The following is a 20,579-nucleotide window of genomic DNA, read 5'->3' as shown; positions in this document are numbered from 1 at the left end:
TGCCTTATTGCAACTTACTCTACTATGTGCACTTTCTGGTTAGACACTAAAGTGCATTTCATTGTACTGGTACAATGACAATAAAGTATAGACTAAAATAATCTAATATACAGTGACGAACGATACCCGGATGACCTACTGCAACCAGTGGACGCCACGCTATCCCACAAGGCCACAGGAGCTGTACCAAAGATGACAGAGGAAGTACCGAATGTGTACAAATGTAAGTATAAGACAATAAACTGGAATACGCATTTTCAACAGTTTTTAACTTTCGTGGAGGTCAACGTATGTCATTAGTAAATATCCAGGTCAGGTAATATGCAGGATATTAAGTACTGTATTCGAATTCAGTCGCAACCCTTATGTTTACAACTTTATGGCCGTCGGGAAAAATTAAGTTGGCCAACCAAAGCTCAACCATGGATTTCAGCGACGTATATAATTTAATTTACGGACTTTTCAGCAAAAACCAATTTAATGATTAGTATGATTTTTTAAATTAAATACATGATTGTGCGAAAAGCATTGAATGTATATTAGAGTGCATGCGCGGGATTCCTGTTGCTTGTGTAAAATTAAACTCTGTGATAAATGTCGTCGCCCCGACATTAATACACAAAAATATATATTGTGTTTTGTATTTATACATGGCAGGGCTGGGGACAGTTTAATACATCACTAATGTATATTGAGCAATTAACAAATGAGACTGAAATAAACATAAGGCAAGTTAGTTACCGTTTACGAGGGAAAACAACTTTTTGGAAAAAAAAACAGCTATAAGTAGATATGATTTTAGGTTAACTTTCACTCATCGGAGGCACCCAAGCAATTGTGTTTAATCTCCTTTAATAAATTATATTAAACGCAGCATATTTTATGTATAGTATTTTAATAACGATGTTTTCCGTGTGCAAGTTGTCATACTTAAATTTTATCTTTGACTTTCGTTCTTTCGCTTGACCACTATAAGGCATTTCGGGAAAAACCGTATGTTTGCCGTTATAGAAACGACGGTTCAGCATAATTTCCGGGATTTTGTTAAATATTTGCGTCTTTCTTACCTTACAGGAGAGTCCAGATGCTGTCTTCTCGCAGTATTTTAAACAACAATGGAATCGGCAATGAGAGGTGAAGTGTATATGGTACAACGAGTATTGAACATTCAAAAATATAGTGCTGCAGCTAAATATATGGCATTTTAATGCTACTGTACCAGAGACCAATGTTTTGTCTCCAATGATATGAATAAAGGACAAAAAAACAATGTTACTTGAAACTCTCAAAAATAAGACATTTTATATTTATTACAATTATTCTGCATTGGTGCAAAACATTACAGGTGGTACACGCCTAAGCCTCATTCATGTTTATTGTGTTAAACAAAGACACATTTTTAAAAGCTCCTTTGAAAGTGTTTTATCTGGTGGCTCACAAGGACTGGAGCAGTAGTTCTTAATCCTGTTCCTGGAGCCCGCCCACCAGAATGTTTTCATTCCAACCCACACTGCTTTCAACCTGCCACATTCATCATTAGCCTATTAAGGACCATACAAGCCTGATTAAGTAAGGGTGGGAACATTCTGGTTGGGGGAGCACCAGGAACAGGACTGAGAACCATTGGACTAGAGTAGTCCATACTTAGCATGTGGGATCCACAAAGCAAGGCCAAGGTTGAAGCCTGCTTTGGGATGCTAGTGTGCCTCCCTGTGTATGTGTGTGTGTGTGCAGGGCGGGCAAAGCGGAGGCACCTGAATGCCAGCGAGTGTGCTGAATTGGGCGACAGCATGGATGGCAGTCTCCCCCTGACCCAGCCCAGCTCTGTACCACGCAACCAAGCACACTGCAGTCGCGGGCTGTACCCGCAATCCCCCACCAAGAGGGGCAGAAGAGGTACAGTGGACTCACCATGGGCAGGATTGATTTTTACACAGACTGTATATTTCTGATCTCATACTACTTAATATAGATAAAGAAATAAAGAAAACTTTACATATAGATAACACATTGAGTGTAATGCAGGCTTCCTAGTTTACGAGTCACCTGTGTTTACTTGGCTGTTCGTTCATTCCACTTTGGGCTCTAAGCTTCATATAGACAGTGGCTGTGTATGAAGCTTTATGTTCGAATGTGCGAGATATGGGGCCACCCAGAGGGGGGTCCTGAGTGGCATTAGGGTCATCGTGATGCTCAAACACAGCTGACGACGACTCCTCTCTCTCCCTTTGGCTGAAACGCAGAAGCCGTACAGCAGGGCATCAGGACGTTCTTCCCTGTGAAAGGCGTCGTCACAGTCAGCCCCAAAAAGGCCACCGCGGTTGTTGTGAAGAAGGAAGAGGAGACCGACTGGGATGATTGCATCCCGGATGAAGTGCTGCAAGGCCTCTCAGAGGACGAGTTGCTGCAGGGGTTCCCGGGGGGTGCACAGGCCGGGGAGCCCGAGGTGGCAGCTGGCTGCGGCAGCCAAGGCTATCCTGCAGCTCTGCACAGTGCCAGCCATGTGAAGCTGGAAGTGGAGGATGGTGTGGAGCCGTTGCCTGATGCCCACTATGGGCTCCTGGGGAGCACTCGTGATTGGGCAGAACCTCATGGTAGCCTAGGCGACCTGCCAGAGGAAGTCCTAAGGATGGTGCTGGTGCATCTGTCTGCAGAGGACCTGTACTGTTCCGCCTGCCTGGTGTGCCGCCGCTGGAGGGACGTGGTCAGAGACCCGATGGTGAGACAGACGTCGCCCCCTACTGGGCTGGGGCTCTGGAAGGAGCTTTGCATCTTGTCAGTGTTCACCAAGGCTCCCTTTCACTCTAGTTTGTGCCCTGGAAGAAGATGTACTTCCGCTTCAGAATGAAGGAGAGCCAGGCTGTGGAAGAGATCACTGCCATCCTGAGGGACAATGACATCACTCCCAGGAATGACTTGTGCGTGCTTAACATGGTGAGGTGAGTGAGTATGGCGGCCGGGGGGTGTGTGTGAGATGCCTGAGGGGTGGGTCTGGTCTCAGTCTTCTTCCTGTGGCTCCGCCCACAGGTGTACGCCTCACTTCCTGCGTGGTGTCAGGGTCTGCCCAGAGGAGGTACTACGCTGTGTGCAGCAACACCAGCTGTTCGCCCAGGCAGAGGCCTGCTTGAGGCACAGGTTCCCTGGGATGGAGCAAGTGGATGGGGTACGTGCTCAAGGTTGGAGGAGTCAGAGGTGTCAGGGGCTTGTGGATGAGGGACGGCTGGACTCAGAAGGTTTACGGCAGGGTTCTTCAACTCTGGACCTCGATTCCAAATCCAAGCCGTGTTTTCAGTTCTCCCAGGTAGTTGTTTAATAATTACTGATTCTGATTGGTCAGAGGCTTCACACCTGACTGACAGGTAAAGGAAGGCTGGAAAACCAGCAGGGCTCGGACCTCGAGGACCGTGAGTTGAATAACACTGGTTTAGGGCATGGGCCTCAAAGTCAAATGACCTCAGGCCAGGAGGTCTTCAGCCCAAGCGGGCCACTTGATTAAAAGTAAAATACTGTGTAACGGGGATCGATACTGACGGAAAGGCGTTACATCATTTTTTTGTCCTCTATACAAAATGAGCAATCAATTTGCAGGTCAGATTTAATAATCAATTTAAAATTGAGTGGCAGTCAGATACTTAGAGGTTTAGGGTGTAAAACAGGGACCAGCCAAAGTGATGGTTTTACCAGATCTGTGCCAGTTCTAATAAGATGTGGTAAAAGTCAAAGTGCTCATTCATAAACAGTAATATTAATAAAGTTTGTAAGTTGATGATGGTAATAATGATGATGATGGTCAGTTTCCGGCTTCTCTTCGGCTCTTGCTCGCCGTCAGGGTCCGAACCCGTGGGCCGCCTTGGCGCTGATGCTCATCCTGGCCGAGAGCGTGATGGATATGCTGGACCTGGCGGCCCAGGTGGACCGGTCCGGGTGCCTGCCGTTCCCCGGGGGTGTCTCAGAGTTCCTCTGGTACACGGCCACCCTGCTGCTGGCCATGAGGGAGACTGGAATCCGTATTAGCAACAGGTGAGCCGGTGGGGTGGAGAAGGACCCAAGGCATTGTGGGGTGTAGGAGACGGAGGTAGGCGGGGTCTTTGCGTAAGGTTAAGTTTCCTCTGATCAGCCGCGCGGCGACTTGAAAAGTTTTGTAAGACCGTCGCCTATATGGGGGATGTAGCGCGTTGGCCGATAAGGCTATACGTTAAAGCTTATTGTAAGTGTAACCTGTGGGACTATTGGTTGTTTTTTTTTTCCCCAATCTGAAGACCCAGGATTTATCCCTCAGTATGGGAGAGTCTGTTGGACCTTTTACTCTGTATGTATTTTGATTTGCGGTAGTGCAGTATTCAACTCTGTGTCCAAATAATTCCATTCTTTTCAACCACCAGGTGGCACTACAACATTTTCTATGTCCTGCACCTGATGGAGAACAGCTCGGCACCTGCAACCCTGGGTGAATCGTGGACAGAGGAGAGTGGGTCAGTCTTCAGCGACGCCCCTCAGCCCAACACAAAATAGAACAGAATCATTTTACTGTGATGTACAGACATGGACAAATGTATTGGTACCCTTCCACAAACAAAGAACCCAGAGTTGTTTCTGAAATAACTTGAAATTGAGAAAAGAAAATCGGCACCTATCATTATTTACTCCATATTTAATAAAAATCAGACTTTGCTTTAGACTTTTGATTCAACAGAATATTTTAAATAATAACACAACTGAATGCCACTGACAAAAATGATGGGACCTAATATTTTGTTGCACAACCTGTACAGGCACTCACTGCTAGCAGGTGATTCCTGTATCTCTGAGACTTCTGCACTTGCCAGCACGAAGTCTGGCCCATAGATGTTCGACAGGATTCAGATCAGGGATCCTAGAAGGCCACTTCAGAATACCCCAGTGTTTCATTATTAGTTGTTCCTGGCTGCTTTTAGATCTGTGTTTTGGCTCATCATTCTGTTGAAGCATCCGTGACCTGCTTCTGAGACACAGCTTTCTGACACTGGGCAGTTATGTATTTTTGTAGAATAAGCAATAATTTGTCTCTTCACACTTGCTTTGCTTTACTTGATGACATATCAAAGGCATTCAGGTATACATCACACAATTGCTTTTAGATTAATCACCTTTCAGGAGGCATAAAGCACTTTTCCAATGAGCTGTAAAGGTGCCAACAAATTTATCCATGTCTGTAACTGGGTTGGTTAAAATCTGGTATCTGGTACATTTCTGCTGCCTGTTACATGGAACAATGCCTTATATGGCCATGTATTAAGATTACTGAACTCCCCTAGAAATTTGCCAGACCCCATGCATTTCATTAGCAACTACGGCTACATGTGCAGCATTGGGCCAGACACTCGACTAATTAGGGATAATTAGGACTTCGCGGGTGCTTACATCTGAATGTAGCTGTCCTGTGTAAGATAGTTGGGTGAGAGCAACCAAGGTTGAGGCCACGAGGAAACCCGCTTTGCCAGTCCTGCCTGAAAGGCGTCAGCGCAGATGGAACTGAGACTTACGGAATGATGAAATTATCTTTCATACATGAGCTGCCTGGACCCACCCATATACTTACAAATCACAGGCTCATGCAAATGGGGTTGAGCAACTTTGTGGAGTCGGGGAGGTTTGTGCAAACTAGTCATTTAACTGCACAGCTGTGTAATATATTGCTAAATGATAAACAGTCTTCACTGGCCCCAACTGCATACTTGGCTGTATTACCACCCTCACCCCAGCATAAACCCTCCCATGAAATCCTGCTCTCGTGAGACCTTCCGGCCAACGAACGAACAGCAGCGGATCCTGAGCCACCCAATCCAGGCAGATCACGTCGTGAAGGTCATGGCTTTTGCAGGTGAGGCCCCAGCACAAGCCCTGCACGTCTGCCTCCTTGCCTGCTTTAACCTGACCCTCCTCCAGAAGCCTGCGCTGCCAAAACAGTTTAAACGGAGTGTTTGCCCATAAGGAATGTTTCCTAACCTGCACTGAGAGCTGCATTGGCGTAAGGCGGTTTATGGGCGTGTCGCTGCGCGACAGGACGTGGGCAACAGTGCTGGCGTACCGCACCATTAAAAAGCAGCCACATAATGAACACTTTACTAATCCCCGTGGGGAAATTCTTTTTACGCGTCCCTCAACTTGCTCTTGTAACTTGCAACTTGCTCTTTGTAGAGCAAGCTTGAGATAAAGATAAAATTTGGTCACTTAGGCTCTGTTTTATCTCATGGCAAAAAATCTTAGTTCAACTATGCTTTGAAGAAAACCCTGTCATTTACCCGTACGTGGACAGTCAAAAAGCTTTGAACTGCCTTTTCTTGGTGTCATTACCAGAATAGTTATTGTGTTTTACCTTTGTAGGGCAGAGTAGTCTTATTAGGTTCTTGCTTTGTTTGGAAAATGCCGTGTAGCTCTTCTTCCAACACAGTTTCCTCTTGTGCCTTGGCATTCATTGGATCTTAGCCCATTCGACTGCTTTGTAGGTGAATGTGTGTAATGTGCTGTTTGCCCACTAGATAAATGTAAATGCAGCAGCAAATGAAACGTATAACACACGCCCCACTCCTCTACGTGCTGTAGCTCACCTGAGATCTGGTGGGAAGTGTTTTTCAGCAGTACGATGAAGGGATGTAAGGAGTGCAGATTCCAAGGGTTGGGGGGGGGGATGATGTCGGATGAGCAAAGCGGGGGAATTTAGCCTTGATGGCACTGGAGGATTTTGCCCTTCATGTGCTGGGTAATACATCAGTGTGGGACCCCTGTTGGCCACACTCAGTCACTACACTAAATATTAAATAAATGTTACTCATTTAGGAAATGCTGAACAGCATGCTCTACTGACTAGATGGGTTTCACACCACACCCATACACACAGATGCATACAAACTGAAGCCCTGTTGCCTGTACAGTGTGTTTATCTACAGCCTAACCAAGGATTTTTGAGCATGCTGTTCTAATTAGTGTTTACGAATGTCTCACACATGTGTCTGCGTCATGCTCTCTGATCCCACTGCGATTTGCCTGCACATCTACTTATTAGATGCCCAGTACTCCTCCCTCTCCCCCCCCACAGGCACTGGGAAGACGTCCACACTGGTGCAGTTCGCCTGGCAGAGGCCACATCTACGCTTCCTCTATGTGGCGTTCAATCGCTCAGTGGCAGCCGAGGCCCGGCGTGCTTTCCCCAAGAATGTCGACTGCAAGACAGTGCACTGCATGGCCTTCCGTGCCGTTGGCACCAGGTCTGTGCCCCCTGCCCCCCTACCCTTAAACCCCACCCCTGTCACATGCCTGCTCACCAGTAACAAGGTTGTTTTGCTTTTACCTTGCCAGTAAAAGTCAGTGACCTAGTTTTCTTAAGTTCTTGTCAGTGTAGCTGTGTCTGATTATTGCATTGGTCAGTTTGTTTACTTAGAGCACTCTCAAGGCATGCATTGGATAATCACAACTCTCTATTAGGGTCTGCACAACTTAAGATTTTTTAAAGTCGGCAGTTTATCGTATGTTATAAAGCCAGAGGTGAAAGGGATGCTTTGCTGGGCACAATCTGTGTTCACAAAACATTGCATATGCTGACAACAGGCAGCTGATATGCATCTTTTACAAGGAACAGGAACAAGTAGAAACAACAACAGGTTGCAACTGAGTGCCAACAATTTACGTAGCAATAACACTTGTATGCTGCAACTTCCATTTAAATGCATAAGAAAAAAAAAATGAAATACTAGTACAATACTTGGGAAGGAAAACCAAAATAATGCAAGACTCTTTAAGTCTGCTCCTCGTGGCTGTAATGCACCTTCTTACCAAAGTTCAGGAACCTAGTTCCTAGTTCTGAGTTCCTGAGCCGTCTCGACCAGGAACTGTAGCTATGGGCTACTTTGGTGTATCACTTTGCCATCGCACAATAGATACTATGACCTTTATGTTAAATTAGCACATAATTTCATACGAAACTACACTGCCACCCCAAAATAATGTTACCTATTGGGAGGCGTGATCACAGTCAAATCAGGACACAGCCAATTATTTATATTTTACTAATGCGTCCTGCGACATTTTAATAATTCATTAGTAAATCTGGCCAGCAGATCGATCTTTCATTTTTCACAGAACAAAAAATGATGTAACATTATCCCGTTATCCCAGCAAGTTTCACCGGCAATATTAGACAAAAGCATGTTGGTTATTGGTGGAATTTTCTGATGCAGATATATGGAGATGCAAGTAAAAAGATATTTATTAATGTATTAAATGTAATTTGAGATACGTAAAATAATTCTGTCTGCTCAGCTTTTACCACACTACTTCTATCTAATCCCCCGCATTTCTGCGTAACTGGTGTTCTCTGAGGCATCCATGTTGTTAGTGTCATAATTGTGCGATCAGTGAGTAGTTGACATCAAGCTTATGCTGTGCTCCATTTACTTTGGGGGTCAGAACTTGGAACTGAGAATGACGTCACACACAAGTTAAGTGTGCCCGAAAGCCATTTAACAATACCAGGGACCCGTTTCAAAAAGCAAGATTTTTTTGCTTACCCAGCTAACTTAATTTACCCCAGTTTAAATTAGCCCAGACTGCCTTAAATCCAACAAGTTGTCCACTTAAGCAAAAAATCCTGCTTAACGAAACTGTCCCCAGTTCTAGCTAGCCATTGTTAGCAATATCAATGGATAACAACACATTACGCAGTATTTTGCGCATAAAAACACCGTAGCAACACATCTACAGATTGCGGTTGGACAGTACTGTGTGTACGACCGATTTATTGAGCCACAAATTAGACTTAAGTGCTAATAAACAGTATAAAACCACAGCTTTAATTTCTGTTGATAAAGGGTGCAGCCATCTTGAATTCTGAGCACAGGTTGTGTCGATCCCTCTGAGTGCACAAGTCGGAATTCCAACTTGAGCATCATCAGAGACCTGTAAAGTCGATTAGTCTGTGCAAATCCTACTCTCTATACGGTTTTTTTCACAGCTGTTTTGTTTTGTTCAAGGAAACATACAGTTTTGCGTTTTGGTATACAGATATAATTTGTGTTTTTGTTTTTTGACAGTAAGGTCAGTCAGTCATCGTGGATTAAAGGCCCGATGCTGAAACCTCTCTGCCGTCAACCTTATGATCATGACTCTTAACCAGTGAGGTGGTCAAGCTTGTGAAACTTTAGTCTGTAGTTTCGTTATCTAGACTGCGGCTTCCGTCCTCAGGTACCAACGGATACGGAAACTCTCCAGCAACCTAAAGCCCTTCTCTGTGGCCTGGGTGCTGCCCAAGGGCCACGGTGGTTATGTAAATGCCAAGGTCGTCACCCGGACCATCACTGCATTCCTGTCCTCGGAGTGCAGGGACATCGATGTTGACCACGTCCCGACAGAGTACAAAACCACCAAAGGGCAGAAAAAATCCCCGAGTCACCAGGAGAAGCTGGTAGGAAGCGGCTCATTACTGTATGTCAGGGCTCAGGAAGGACCAAAAGCTCAATGGAACTCTGCAGGAAACAGCCACCTTAGCATAATTGTGTGTGTGTGTGTGTGTGTGTATGAGAGAGAGAGAGAGAGAGAGAGACGTGGTGCCACCAATACAAAAATTTTGGCTATTACCAATAACTCATATATTTTGTCTAATATTACTGGTACCGATAACTGATATTTCCTAGACGATTTGTCTTCATATTTTCTTTGTTTGTTATCAAAGAAACGGCAGCATGTGAAAGAGAGATGAACAGTACGTTTACTTTGAACTCCCTGACCTTTAGGGCATTTTCCACTGCACCAGGTACCGAACTTTTGGTACTTCAAAAAAATACCAAAAGTACGGAACTTCAAGGTAATGATTTTCCACTGATGTAAAAACTGATAGCGGCTCCAAATGACATCACAGCGCAAGGCAGGGTTTTTGTACTGAATTCGAAAAATGGTTGTAGTATATTTTAGGGCTGGATGATGTGCAATATTAATACTAACATCAGCTGTTATCCATATATATATACTAACATCCAATTTTTAAATAGCTAGTCAGTTATATTAAAATGAGGCTTTTTATTATTTTCAATTCTATATGTGGACATTATGGCGTGGGGTTTAAAGTTTTGCTAAAATATTTTTACTCTGTTACTCTGTCATAGGAAAATAGCAATTTTAATTATTAATCTTTTTATAGATTCTTATATGTTTAAAATCAAAGTTTACCTCTGCTGCTTTTGCATGAGCGCTTCGTATGCTCTCCGAGACAATCATAATCATTTTCAACCTTGCCGTTTAAATAACTCGAAGACGGGGTTATGAGAAATTTATGAACTCCTTTTTTGTTTTATAAATACCCCAATATTTTTACAACCGAATCATATCACTCTATTTATAACTAAATCACATCGCTAGGACAGTACGTTGTATGCCTGCTGTATTAGTATATTCAACAAAATACTTTTTACTTTCTTGTCATGCCATTCGGATCTTTTTGTTGTACATGTTCTTATGACCAAATAGCATTATCATAATTTTTTTTTATACTTCTTTTTTCATTATTTTCTGAGTTCGCAACTGTTTTCAAGGCGGCATTTGTATTGTGCGTCAGAGGCAGGCTATTTGCTTAACCAATTGACAAAGAAAGTGTTTCAAGTCCCACCCAAAAGTACCGAAGTACCAAAGAAGTACCCCGGCTGGTTTGACAATTTCAATATTGGAACTTTTGATACTGGTACTCGACCGCAAGTCAATGGAAAGGTAAAAGTACCAAAAGTATTTTACTTGGTGTGGTGGAAAAGCACTTAAACTGCTTGCTGTCTGAAGGTATAAAAAAAAAAAGCAAAACATGACCTCTTACGGAATTTTAAGAAGCTACAGATCATAAACACAAACCGTTTTATAAACACATGTTCTACAAGCTGCTTGTGTTTGCTTCTCTCCGCTTTGTGAACTTTGTTTCCCTGGGCCTTTGTCCAACATCCACAGATGTTTGCAAGTATCGCTCAGGATATTTGGGAGAAAATGAAGGATCTGACGCCGATGAGGAAGCCAGCGTACCATATGACTCATGATGGTAAAACGGGTGACGGCAGGGCAGGGCAGGGCAGGGTGGTCAGACTTAGGGATCGGGGTCTGAGTGCTGGGTGTCTTTTTAGGGTACCTCAAGCTGTGGCAGCTGCAGAAGCCGTGCTTGGACAAATATGACGTGATCTTCATTGACGAGGCTCAGGACTGCAGTCCAGGTTGTCCTGCACATGGGTGCTGCTGTGTGTCTTTTTTTTTTGTTTATTTGTTTTTTTAAACCAAACGTCTGTCTACCATAAGCATGGGGATGTGAATTAGCAGGGAGGCTAACAGTATTTCTTCTGTCAGATGAGTTTGTTGGGCAAAGTAAAGCTTCACCATATAAGCCTCGAGATGAGGTCATACACCCTACTGATTGTCACGTATCCAATCAGATCATATGCTCTAATGATAGATAGGTATCAAATCAGATCATACGCCCTATTGATAGGCAAGTATCCAATCAGATCATGTGCCTTGTTTAAAGACGTATCCTAGAGCAGAAAACTGCTTTTTGGAAAGTGCAGTCATGTCTTTTGAATTTCCATTTATTTGGATAGAGAATTTGGCCTTTGTGCTGAGAGCTTGACATTAGCTTAGCCAACCACTATGTTAATGTTAATGATTAGAGTTCCCCATTGTCTCTGTAGTCATCCTGGATATCATGATGTCCCAGCGCTGTGGGAAGGTCCTGGTAGGAGACCCTCACCAGCAGATCTATACATTCAGGGGAGCAGTCAACGCCATGCAGACGGTGCCTCATACTCACCTGTACTACCTAACGCAGGTAAGGGTGTTCGCACACAAACGCACGTGCATAGTACTCACACATAGAGTAACAGCGACGTATGTGTGCTCTTCTGAAGAGCTTCAGGTTTGGCCCAGAGATTGCCTACGTGGGAGCCACCATTTTAGAGGCCTGTAAAAATGTGACAAAGACGTTGGTTGGCGGGAAATGGGAAGGTAAGTGATCTGCAGGAGGACCCTGATCAGGCAGCATCCCAGACCATTGGTAGGGGCCATTTTTAATGTGCATTTGATTTATCCAACACAACATATATTTTTGAGAAAGCAAAGCCAGTCAGTCCCAGGAGCAATTGGGAGCAATCTTCCAATCGCCTTCCACTTCCTATCATGCTGAGTGACACAACACCACCCACCCCACCACCCCCTTAGTTAGTGAATGGCTATCTGCGGACGTCAGTCTAAGAATCTGGCCGTGTGGGGGGAGGAACAGTCTATGCTTCTCTGTCTCTCAGCACTTCTCCACTGACACCAAGAACCGAGCCGTACCACAAAGAGACGGTATTCTATTGTAAATTATCCAAGCCGTACCCACGCTGACCTGACCCTGCTTGTTGGTTGCATTACCACCATCTGATTGGTTGAAATGCATGGAGATACCAGTGATTTCCATCGATATGCATGGATTGACTGAAGGAAAAAAGGCATATACTATATATTATTTATTATCATTATTGCACATCACGACATACTGATGCATTCCCAACCTCCTGCTTAAAAAAGCTATATAGAACAGCTGAACAGAATGGATTTGTAATACAAATTCATGCAAGCTAATGCTAATTCCACTAGCGGTTGATGCTAACATAAAATAGTGATTCTCACAGACACGCTAGAGGAAAATAGCATATAGTACATCATGATGTACACCGTGTGTACAGTAAATAAGTGTGCTGGAACCGTGCTGTAACTAGTATCTCTTTGCGGTACAGCTTGGGTATGACTTGGTTCCTGTATACCAGTGGAAAAGCACAGTCTCTCCTTCCCTCTCCACTGTCTCTCTTTTGTTCTCTCGCTTCCTCTCTCTCTCGCTCTCCCTCACTTCCCCCCATGCTGACTGCACATGTTCTTTTGATACTGTGAAAATACTATTAGCTCTCCTCAGTTAGCGAAGGAGAGAGACAAAAACCTCTCTCTTCAAGACTTGTCTTTTCCCGGAATACCAATACTAGAACCCAGCCCTCCATGTTCCCAGAATGTGGTTGTTATTACACTTTCTGGTAATATAATACCTCCTCGTTGTGCCCCCCCCCCCCCACCTTAAAATGCATGGCAGAGGCACAGTCACACCACCCAATTCTAACCCCACCCGAGCAGGCCTGGCAGTCTGTGAGCACAGTACCGCCTCTGTCCATCCACCCAGCACTCTCTGCCCTGTTGGCTACACAAACCAGCAGGTCCCAGGCCACTGCATGTATGTCTGTGTGACAACTTGTTTTAGTTAATTTGCACAATTTGTGTTATTAGGTTTTTGTTTTGTTTGGATGATGGTGTGTAGCTTTTACTGTAATACTGCTTATACTTGTTCCTGGGCATTTACTTGAAGCTCAGCCTAAGCTGTACCTACGCCTAGTCTGATCTTCAGCAGCCATATGTTTGTAATGTGCTGTTTGCCTTAAAAAGACAGAAGTATCTGCTAGGTGTGTGTGTGTGTGTGTGTGTGTGTGTGTGTGTGGGTTTGCATAGATCACATTTGAGGGCCAAATTGTCCAAATTGTGAAATTTCCCTACTTTTGGGGACATCTTTTGAGGTCCCCATTTGGATAACCTCAGTTTTATAAGAATCTGTGAATGCAATCAAAAAAGTAAAAATGCCAAAAGTCTTGTATTTGGGTTGGTTACTTATGGTTAAGGTTAGGGATGGGTAGAGGTTAAGGGCGTCGTGATTGGGATTAGGGTTTTTCCCATAGAAATGAATGGACAGTCCCCATTTAGATAGGTACACTAACTTGTGTGTGTGTGTGTGTGACTGGTGTCCAGGTAGCGTGAGGGGGGAGAGCGACCCCGCCGAAGGCCTCCAGTACTTCAGTCCAGCGGATCCTCGGAAGGGGAAGGTGGCCATTTTGTCGCGGCAGAACGGCACCGTGTTCGACGGGGCCGTGAGGCTCACTGAATCTGAGCCGCGTCCAAGGCTGCACATTGTTGGGGTGACTCTCGTTTACCTTTCAATATCGTTCAAGCCTCTTCTTTTGACAATGCTTTTATGGTGCTTTTTTAGGGTGGGGTGAAAAAATCTAAATTTCCAATAGTGCGGAAAAGTTGTCACTGGACCTTGTTATTAAACGTGCAAAATATCTTTGAAATAGGTTCATATTTTCAGGTTCCGCCACGCGATCGAAGATTTCACCTGTCACATCAATGCGTAGATCCACGCTTTGTATCATCTGTCATAACGCAATGTAAAATTGTTCCAATTTAATACAAGAACCTAACAATCGGTCAGTGACAATGAGTAAGTGGGAAAGAACTCATTCAGAAATGTGGCGCTCAGGAGCATGTTTACACTGACATACTGGCAATATACACTATCCATTGTCTATACCACAGGAGCATGCTTACACTGACATACTGGCAATATACACTATCCATTGTCTATACCACAGGAGCATGCTTACACTGACATACTGGCAATATACACTATCCATTGTCTATACCACAGGAGCATGTTTACACTGACATACTGGCAATATACACTATCCATTATCTATACCACAGGAGCATGCTTACACTGATATACTGGTAATATACACTATCCATTGTCTATACCACAGGAGCATGCTTACACTGACATACTGGCAGTATACACTATCCATTATCTATACCACAGGAGCATGCTTACACTGACATACTGGCAATATACACTATCCATTATCTATACCGCAGGAGCATGCTTACACTGACATACTGGCAATATACACTATCCATTATCTATACCACAGGAGCATGTTTACACTGACATACTGGCAATATACACTATCCATTATCTATACCACAGGAGCATGCTTACACTGACATACTGGCAATATACACTATCCATTATCTATACCACAGGAGCATGTTTACACTGATATACTGGTAATATACACTATCCATTGTCTATACCACAGGAGCATGCTTACACTGACATACTGGCAATATACACTATCCTTTTTCTATACCACAGGAGCATGTGTACACTGACATACTGGCAATATACACTATCCATTATCTATACCACAGGAGCATGCTTACACTGACATACTGGCAATATACACTATCCATTATCTATACCACAGGAGCATGCTTACACTGACATACTGGCAATATACACTATCCTTTTTCTATACCACAGGAGCATGTGTACACTGACATACTGGCAATATACACTATCCATTATCTATACCACAGGAGCATGTTTACACTGACATACTGGCAATATACACTATCCATTATCTATACCACAGGAGCATGCTTACACTGACATACTGGCAATATACACTATCCATTATCTATACCACGGGAGCATGCTTACACTGACATACTGGGAATATACACTATCCATTATCTATACCAGAGGAGCATGCCTACACTGACATACTGGCAATATACACTATCCATTATCTATACCACAGGAGCATGCTTACACTGACATACTGGCAATATACACTATCCATTATCTATACCACAGGAGCATGTTTACACTGACATACTGGCAATATACACTATCCATTATCTATACCACAGGAGCATGCTTACAATGACATACTGGCAATATACACTATCCATTATCTATACCACAGGAGCATGCTTACACTGACATACTGGCAACACCGATAAGTATAGATAATGGATAGTGTATATTGCCCATTGATGTGACAGGTGAAAACTTCGATCGCGTTGCGGAACCTGAAAATATTAACCTATTTCAAAGATATTTTGCACGTTTAATAACGAAGTACAGTGACTACTTTTCCACACTATTGGAAATTGCTATTGGAAATTTTGATTTTTTTCACCGCACCCTAATATCCATTTCTGCTCTCCATGAGAGACAGGGACTGGGGGGGTACAACCGCAGGATCAGCTCTTTTTCCCACACCCCCAGAGCAGTTTTGGGGTTAAGGGCCATGCTCAGTGGCCCATTAATGATATGCTTGTTCTGCTGGCCACAAGATTCAAACCAGTGACCTTCTGGACACAAAGAAAGTTTCCTAATCTGCAAAGGCTCTGAACCCAGACATGCAAGCTTCACTGATGTTTGTCCTGCATGGTTTTTATCATTCGAAATAGTAATCGTCCTGTACATTTTTGCTGTTTATTTAACATTGGCGTCTTTTGCAGGGTGTTGAAAACTTTGGACTTGGGACCATCATGGATCTCTGGGTGTTGATGCAGCCAGAAGAGGATCGAAAGAGAAGTATGAGTTGCCAGATTTTTCCTGAACATAAAGTGCAGGTCTGTCCAGCTATGATGTCTTCCACAGCTGCACAGCAACACTTTGTTGCTAGGACAAACTGCAAGAAAAACATCTGTACATTCCTCCTGTATGGTGTGTGTTTTTTTGGTATTTTCTCTCTCGAGCAGAGAACCTGTCAATCACGGACTACTTCATCAGAGGGTTCTGTAGGGCGAACCTTGGCGGCTATGCAGGCTTGAAACACTATGTTCTCCAGTCGGAGGACCTCAATCTGGAGGTCAAGCTGATCATCGTGGAGAAGTATAACGTGCGCATCCCTGAGCTGGTGGATCGGATCCGTGCTTTGTCTGTGGACGACCCACGCCACGCCGGTGAGCAGGGAATGGGGAGCACGCCCACAAATCCCAGGGGCCACACGGCGCTCTCAGTATTAACTGCTCGATGTCATTTTGCACAGATGTGATCCTGGGGACAGTCCACAAGTCCAAAGGGCTGGAGTTCGACACGGTGGTCGTCACGGACGACTTTGTGAAGATGCCCTGTGCCCAGCACAACATGCAGCGGCTCGGGTACCATCTCAGAGGTGAGGGGGGGGCGCTGTGTGACTCATCGGGTTAGGACGCCATATCTGTGATCAGAAGATCGCCGGTTCGATTCTCAAGGTTGGCAGAGTGATGTCATCGTTTGGCCCTTGAGCGAGGCCTTTAGCCCCAACTGCTCCAGGGATTGGCTGACCGTGCTTTCTCAAAAATGTATGTAACTTTAGATAAAAGCTCCTGCTAAATAAATATGTAAGGAGGAAGGTGTGTGTGTGTGTGTGTGTGTGTGTGTGAGTGTGAGTGCGCACACACAGATGAGGACTGAGTTGTTGGGATGGTAGACGGGTGCAACGATGATTAAGTGTTAAATCCATCACAAGCAAGTATGGGCAGTATGAGTCCTGCGAGTAGAGGCAGGTTGGAGCGCAATTAAACCATGGGAACCGCTGGGAAACTCGCGAGTCTGGCAGGGAGCTCTGGCACCTGCAGCCTTGTGTGTTTGGCACCAGCCTCCGATCTGAACTCAGGCTTCTAGTCAGTATGGAAAAGCGTTTGATGTGATGCTGGTGTTGGTACCGACAGCTTTTATTGTCTCCACCCCCCAGTACAGTTTGGAATAATGTTGTAACTCAGCTGCATGGGTAAGACTAAATAAAAAAAAATAAGGAAAAACCGCATCCCACTGCTGCTTCTGTTTGATCCCTCGCTCCAGGCCCGGCGCCAGCGGAAAACAGGTTGGGGGGTAATTGAAATACAGAGAGGGGGCGGCGATTTAACTCCCAAAATATGCACACTGTACGATTATTAGTTCTATATGATAATAACTGTTTGATCGCATACACAAACACGCTACTGTTTAACAAACCCTAAACGTGCGTTACAAACACCATGGCACAGCAGCGAAGTTTGACATTAAACATAAAGCAAGTGGACGCATATTTCTCGATCAAGCCAACACACCAAAACATTTAAAAATTAAACCATACCTCAATAGCGTTTTCGGAACTGGACTATAAGCCCGGGCAAGCATTTCATTCTGTCTCAAAGTGTAATCAAACAAAGACAGAAAAAGTCCACCTCCCGCTTGATCTCGGTTATCAATCGAATCCATGGATCCCCTCAATGGCAATTTGTTTGAGACAACAAATTCAATAATGTCTACAATGGCAGAGACATACAGGCGGGTTCGAGAGAGCTGATCGGAATTAAACAGTTACATTACATTTACATTTACAGCATTTGGCAGACGCCCTTAGCCAGAGAGACTTACATAAGTGCTTTAAGACTCTACAATGAATTTTTCCCGATACTAGCTCAATAAAACCAAGGCTATGAGTACCATCGATCTAATACTCTGTTGGGAAAGTGCGTTTTTTTTTTTTTTTTTAATAAAAGGAAAAAAAACAGAGTATAATGCCAGAAGTGTTAATTCAGGCATTTCTGGAAAAGGTGTGTTTTAAGTCATCTTTTGAAGACATTCAGTGACTCAGCTGTTCGGACATCTAGGGGCAGTTCATTCCACCAACTTGGTGCCAGAACAGAGAACAGCCAAGAGGTGTGTCTTCCTTGTGCCTTGAGGGGTGGTGGGACCAGTCGAGCAGTGCTGGAGGATCGGAGAGATCGTGGTGCAGTGCGGGGTGTGATGAGGTCTTTTAGGTAGGATGGAGCCAGATCATTTTTGGCTTTGTATGCCAAATGGATAGTGTATCATTTTTTTTTTAATCTGATGCAGGCAGCCACAGGAAGCCAGTGTAGGGAGCGCAGCAAAGGAGTGGTGTGGGAGAACTTGGGAAGGTTGAAAACAAGCCGAGCAGCTGCATTCTGAATCAGTTGGAGGGGACGAATGACGCTCAGTGGTAAACCCGCTAGAAGCGAGTTGCAGTAGTCAAGGCGGGAGATGACGAGGGACTGAAAGAGTATCTGGGTAGCCTGTGTGGAAAGAAATGGACGAATCCTTCTGATATTAAACAGGAGAATTAGCACCTATACCTCATACCTGAATTAACACTTCTGGCATTATACTTTCTGGCATTCCTTTAAAAAAAAAAAATGCACTTTTCCAACAGAGTATTAGATCGATGGTACTCATAGCCTTGGTTTTATTGAGCTAGTATCGGGAAAAATTCATTGTGGAGTCTTAAAGCACTTATGTAAGTCGCTCTGGCTAAGGGCGTCTGCCAAATGCTGTAAATGTAAATGAGAAACCGACAAGAGCAGGAAACGTTGACGATATGTGAGGAAAAGGACAGACGATTGTCCATGGTAACCCCAAGGTTGGGAGCAGTAACCGAAGGACGTATCAGGGAGTTGAAATCTCACTGCTTGTAGAACATCGCAACTGTCTCTCTTTCCAAAAAGCCACGCATGTTTGATGTTCTTTACTATTGGCATGTCTCTTAAACCCTTTTGCCGTGTCCGTAGCATGTTTCCAGTTGCTAAAACCCAAAGTTGTGAACGAGTTAGTTTGCTCCCGCTCACCCAATTGACCAATCAAGGGCCTGGATTTGAAAATCTAGTCTAGAACGTACCGACACATATGTAAAATGTAGACTTTATTTTTTAGCTAACTATATAGTGGTCTAACATATATTAGTCTTTTAAAATGAAAATAAATTTAAAAAAAAAATTTTTTTAAGTTCAGTTAGGGCTTATTTTAACAGAGGGGGCGGCATTATCCCTCTGAGGGGGCGACGCCCCCCCTTGGCGCCGGGCCTGGTTCTACGCCTGCTTCGCTCTCCTCCCTTAACCCACAACCCCCCTCCCCGACTCCACAGACGTCCCGGACGATGAGTGGAATGTGCTGTATGTGGCAGTAACGCGAGCTAAGAGGCGTCTGGTCCTGACCAAGACCATCGAGAACCTACTCACATTGGCGGGGGTGAGTATGGCCTGTCACGGTGGCCCCCTTTCCTTTTATCTCCCCCACCCACTTCCTGATCCACTCTCTCTCTCCTTGGTGTTGTCCTCTCTTTCCTTGGTGTATCCCTCTCTCTCTCTCTCTCTCTCTCTCTCTCTCTCTCTTTTTCCTTGGTGTAGGAGTACTTTCTGCGCTCACGGCTGACTGGCGCCCTGCTGACGGAGGGCCAGCCTCCCAGCTGCTCGGTCCCAGAGTGCCGGAACCACATTGAGGTCGAGTCGGCCCTCACCATGTGCAAAGTCCCCATCAGATTCGTAAGAACCCTGCTAAGGCTAAAGCCTACTTTTTTTTCCCCTAATCCTCTATAATGATTCTGAAACCTGCCGTGGATTCAAGGTGAGCCGGTGGTGATGCATGTGCACGTTTGCCCCTCGCAGATGCACTACACAGATGCTGGGGGGCCTCTGTGCGCCACCTGCGTGGAGCAGCGCCTGGGGCCCGCCGCCTTCCTCGTCGAGGCCCCCGAGCGAGTGAGAGCCATGCCATACACACGCGAGCGGCTGGAGCTGCCCGTCAACGTGGCCATGCTCATGGCTCTCTTCTGAGCGACCCCCTGAACTTTCCTGATTTATCAGGAATCTCCTGGCATGAAAGCACAGCATGACAAGGATGTTGAGAGAGACTGATGACTGGGCTCTGAGCCAGAGGACTCGTTCACAGTGCTGCTCTTAATTTAACTTGTATCTGAGGGGGTCAAACGGTTCTGCCTCTGAGGGCCTGACAGAATTAAGTACACAGGCTTCAGTCTGCTTTTAATTAATGTTCAATCAGCATAGTCGTTCTCTGACAGTGGGAGATTTTTTGGTTGCTCTAAGGTTGTTCTGTAGATGTATATGTATAATAAAGGTGTGAATGACTGGCAGGAATCATAGGAGAGTCTGGAGTA

The 20,579-nt window shown here is 44.7% G+C and overlaps 1 protein-coding gene across 2 annotated transcripts; it reads left to right on the top strand.

The window, feature by feature from the left end:
- The first annotated feature begins 117 nt into the window (after nt 1-117).
- On the top strand, nt 118-20,559 carry fbxo18 (F-box DNA helicase 1). Of its 2 annotated transcripts, none has more exons than XM_023808854.2 (22): nt 118-223; nt 1,075-1,134; nt 1,735-1,896; nt 2,244-2,719; nt 2,809-2,939; nt 3,028-3,163; nt 3,830-4,020; nt 4,383-4,472; nt 5,742-5,860; nt 7,076-7,244; nt 9,217-9,436; nt 10,960-11,047; nt 11,130-11,216; nt 11,688-11,824; nt 11,904-12,000; nt 13,822-13,988; nt 16,162-16,237; nt 16,405-16,608; nt 16,695-16,820; nt 19,551-19,654; nt 19,813-19,947; nt 20,071-20,559. In XM_023808854.2, the coding sequence occupies exons 2-22, from the start codon at nt 1,116-1,118 to the stop codon at nt 20,236-20,238; spliced, it is 3,102 nt and encodes a 1,033-aa protein (XP_023664622.1). In that variant the 5' UTR covers nt 118-223; nt 1,075-1,115; the 3' UTR covers nt 20,239-20,559. The 2 variants fall into 2 exon arrangements, with proteins under 2 accessions (XP_023664622.1, XP_023664623.1); XM_023808855.2 differs by lacking the exon at nt 118-223 and adding an exon at nt 624-728.
- Nucleotides 20,560-20,579: the final 20 nt, after the last annotated feature.

The sequence above is a fragment of the Paramormyrops kingsleyae genome, chromosome 1 (genome assembly GCF_048594095.1).
Source record: "Paramormyrops kingsleyae isolate MSU_618 chromosome 1, PKINGS_0.4, whole genome shotgun sequence".
NCBI lineage: Eukaryota > Metazoa > Chordata > Actinopteri > Osteoglossiformes > Mormyridae > Paramormyrops > Paramormyrops kingsleyae.
Note: the sequence above shows the minus strand (reverse complement) of the source record. Positions and strands in the feature narration are given on the sequence as shown.

What these genes read in the sequence shown, in the direction of transcription:
- fbxo18 (XM_023808854.2), top strand. An exon ending in TGCGTGCTTAACATGGTGAG is followed by an intron (nt 2,940 to 3,027) that starts GTGAGTGAGTAT and finishes CTCCGCCCACAG; the next exon opens with GTGTACGCCTCACTTCCTGC. An exon ending in GTACCATATGACTCATGATG is followed by an intron (nt 11,048 to 11,129) that starts GTAAAACGGGTG and finishes GTGTCTTTTTAG; the next exon opens with GGTACCTCAAGCTGTGGCAG.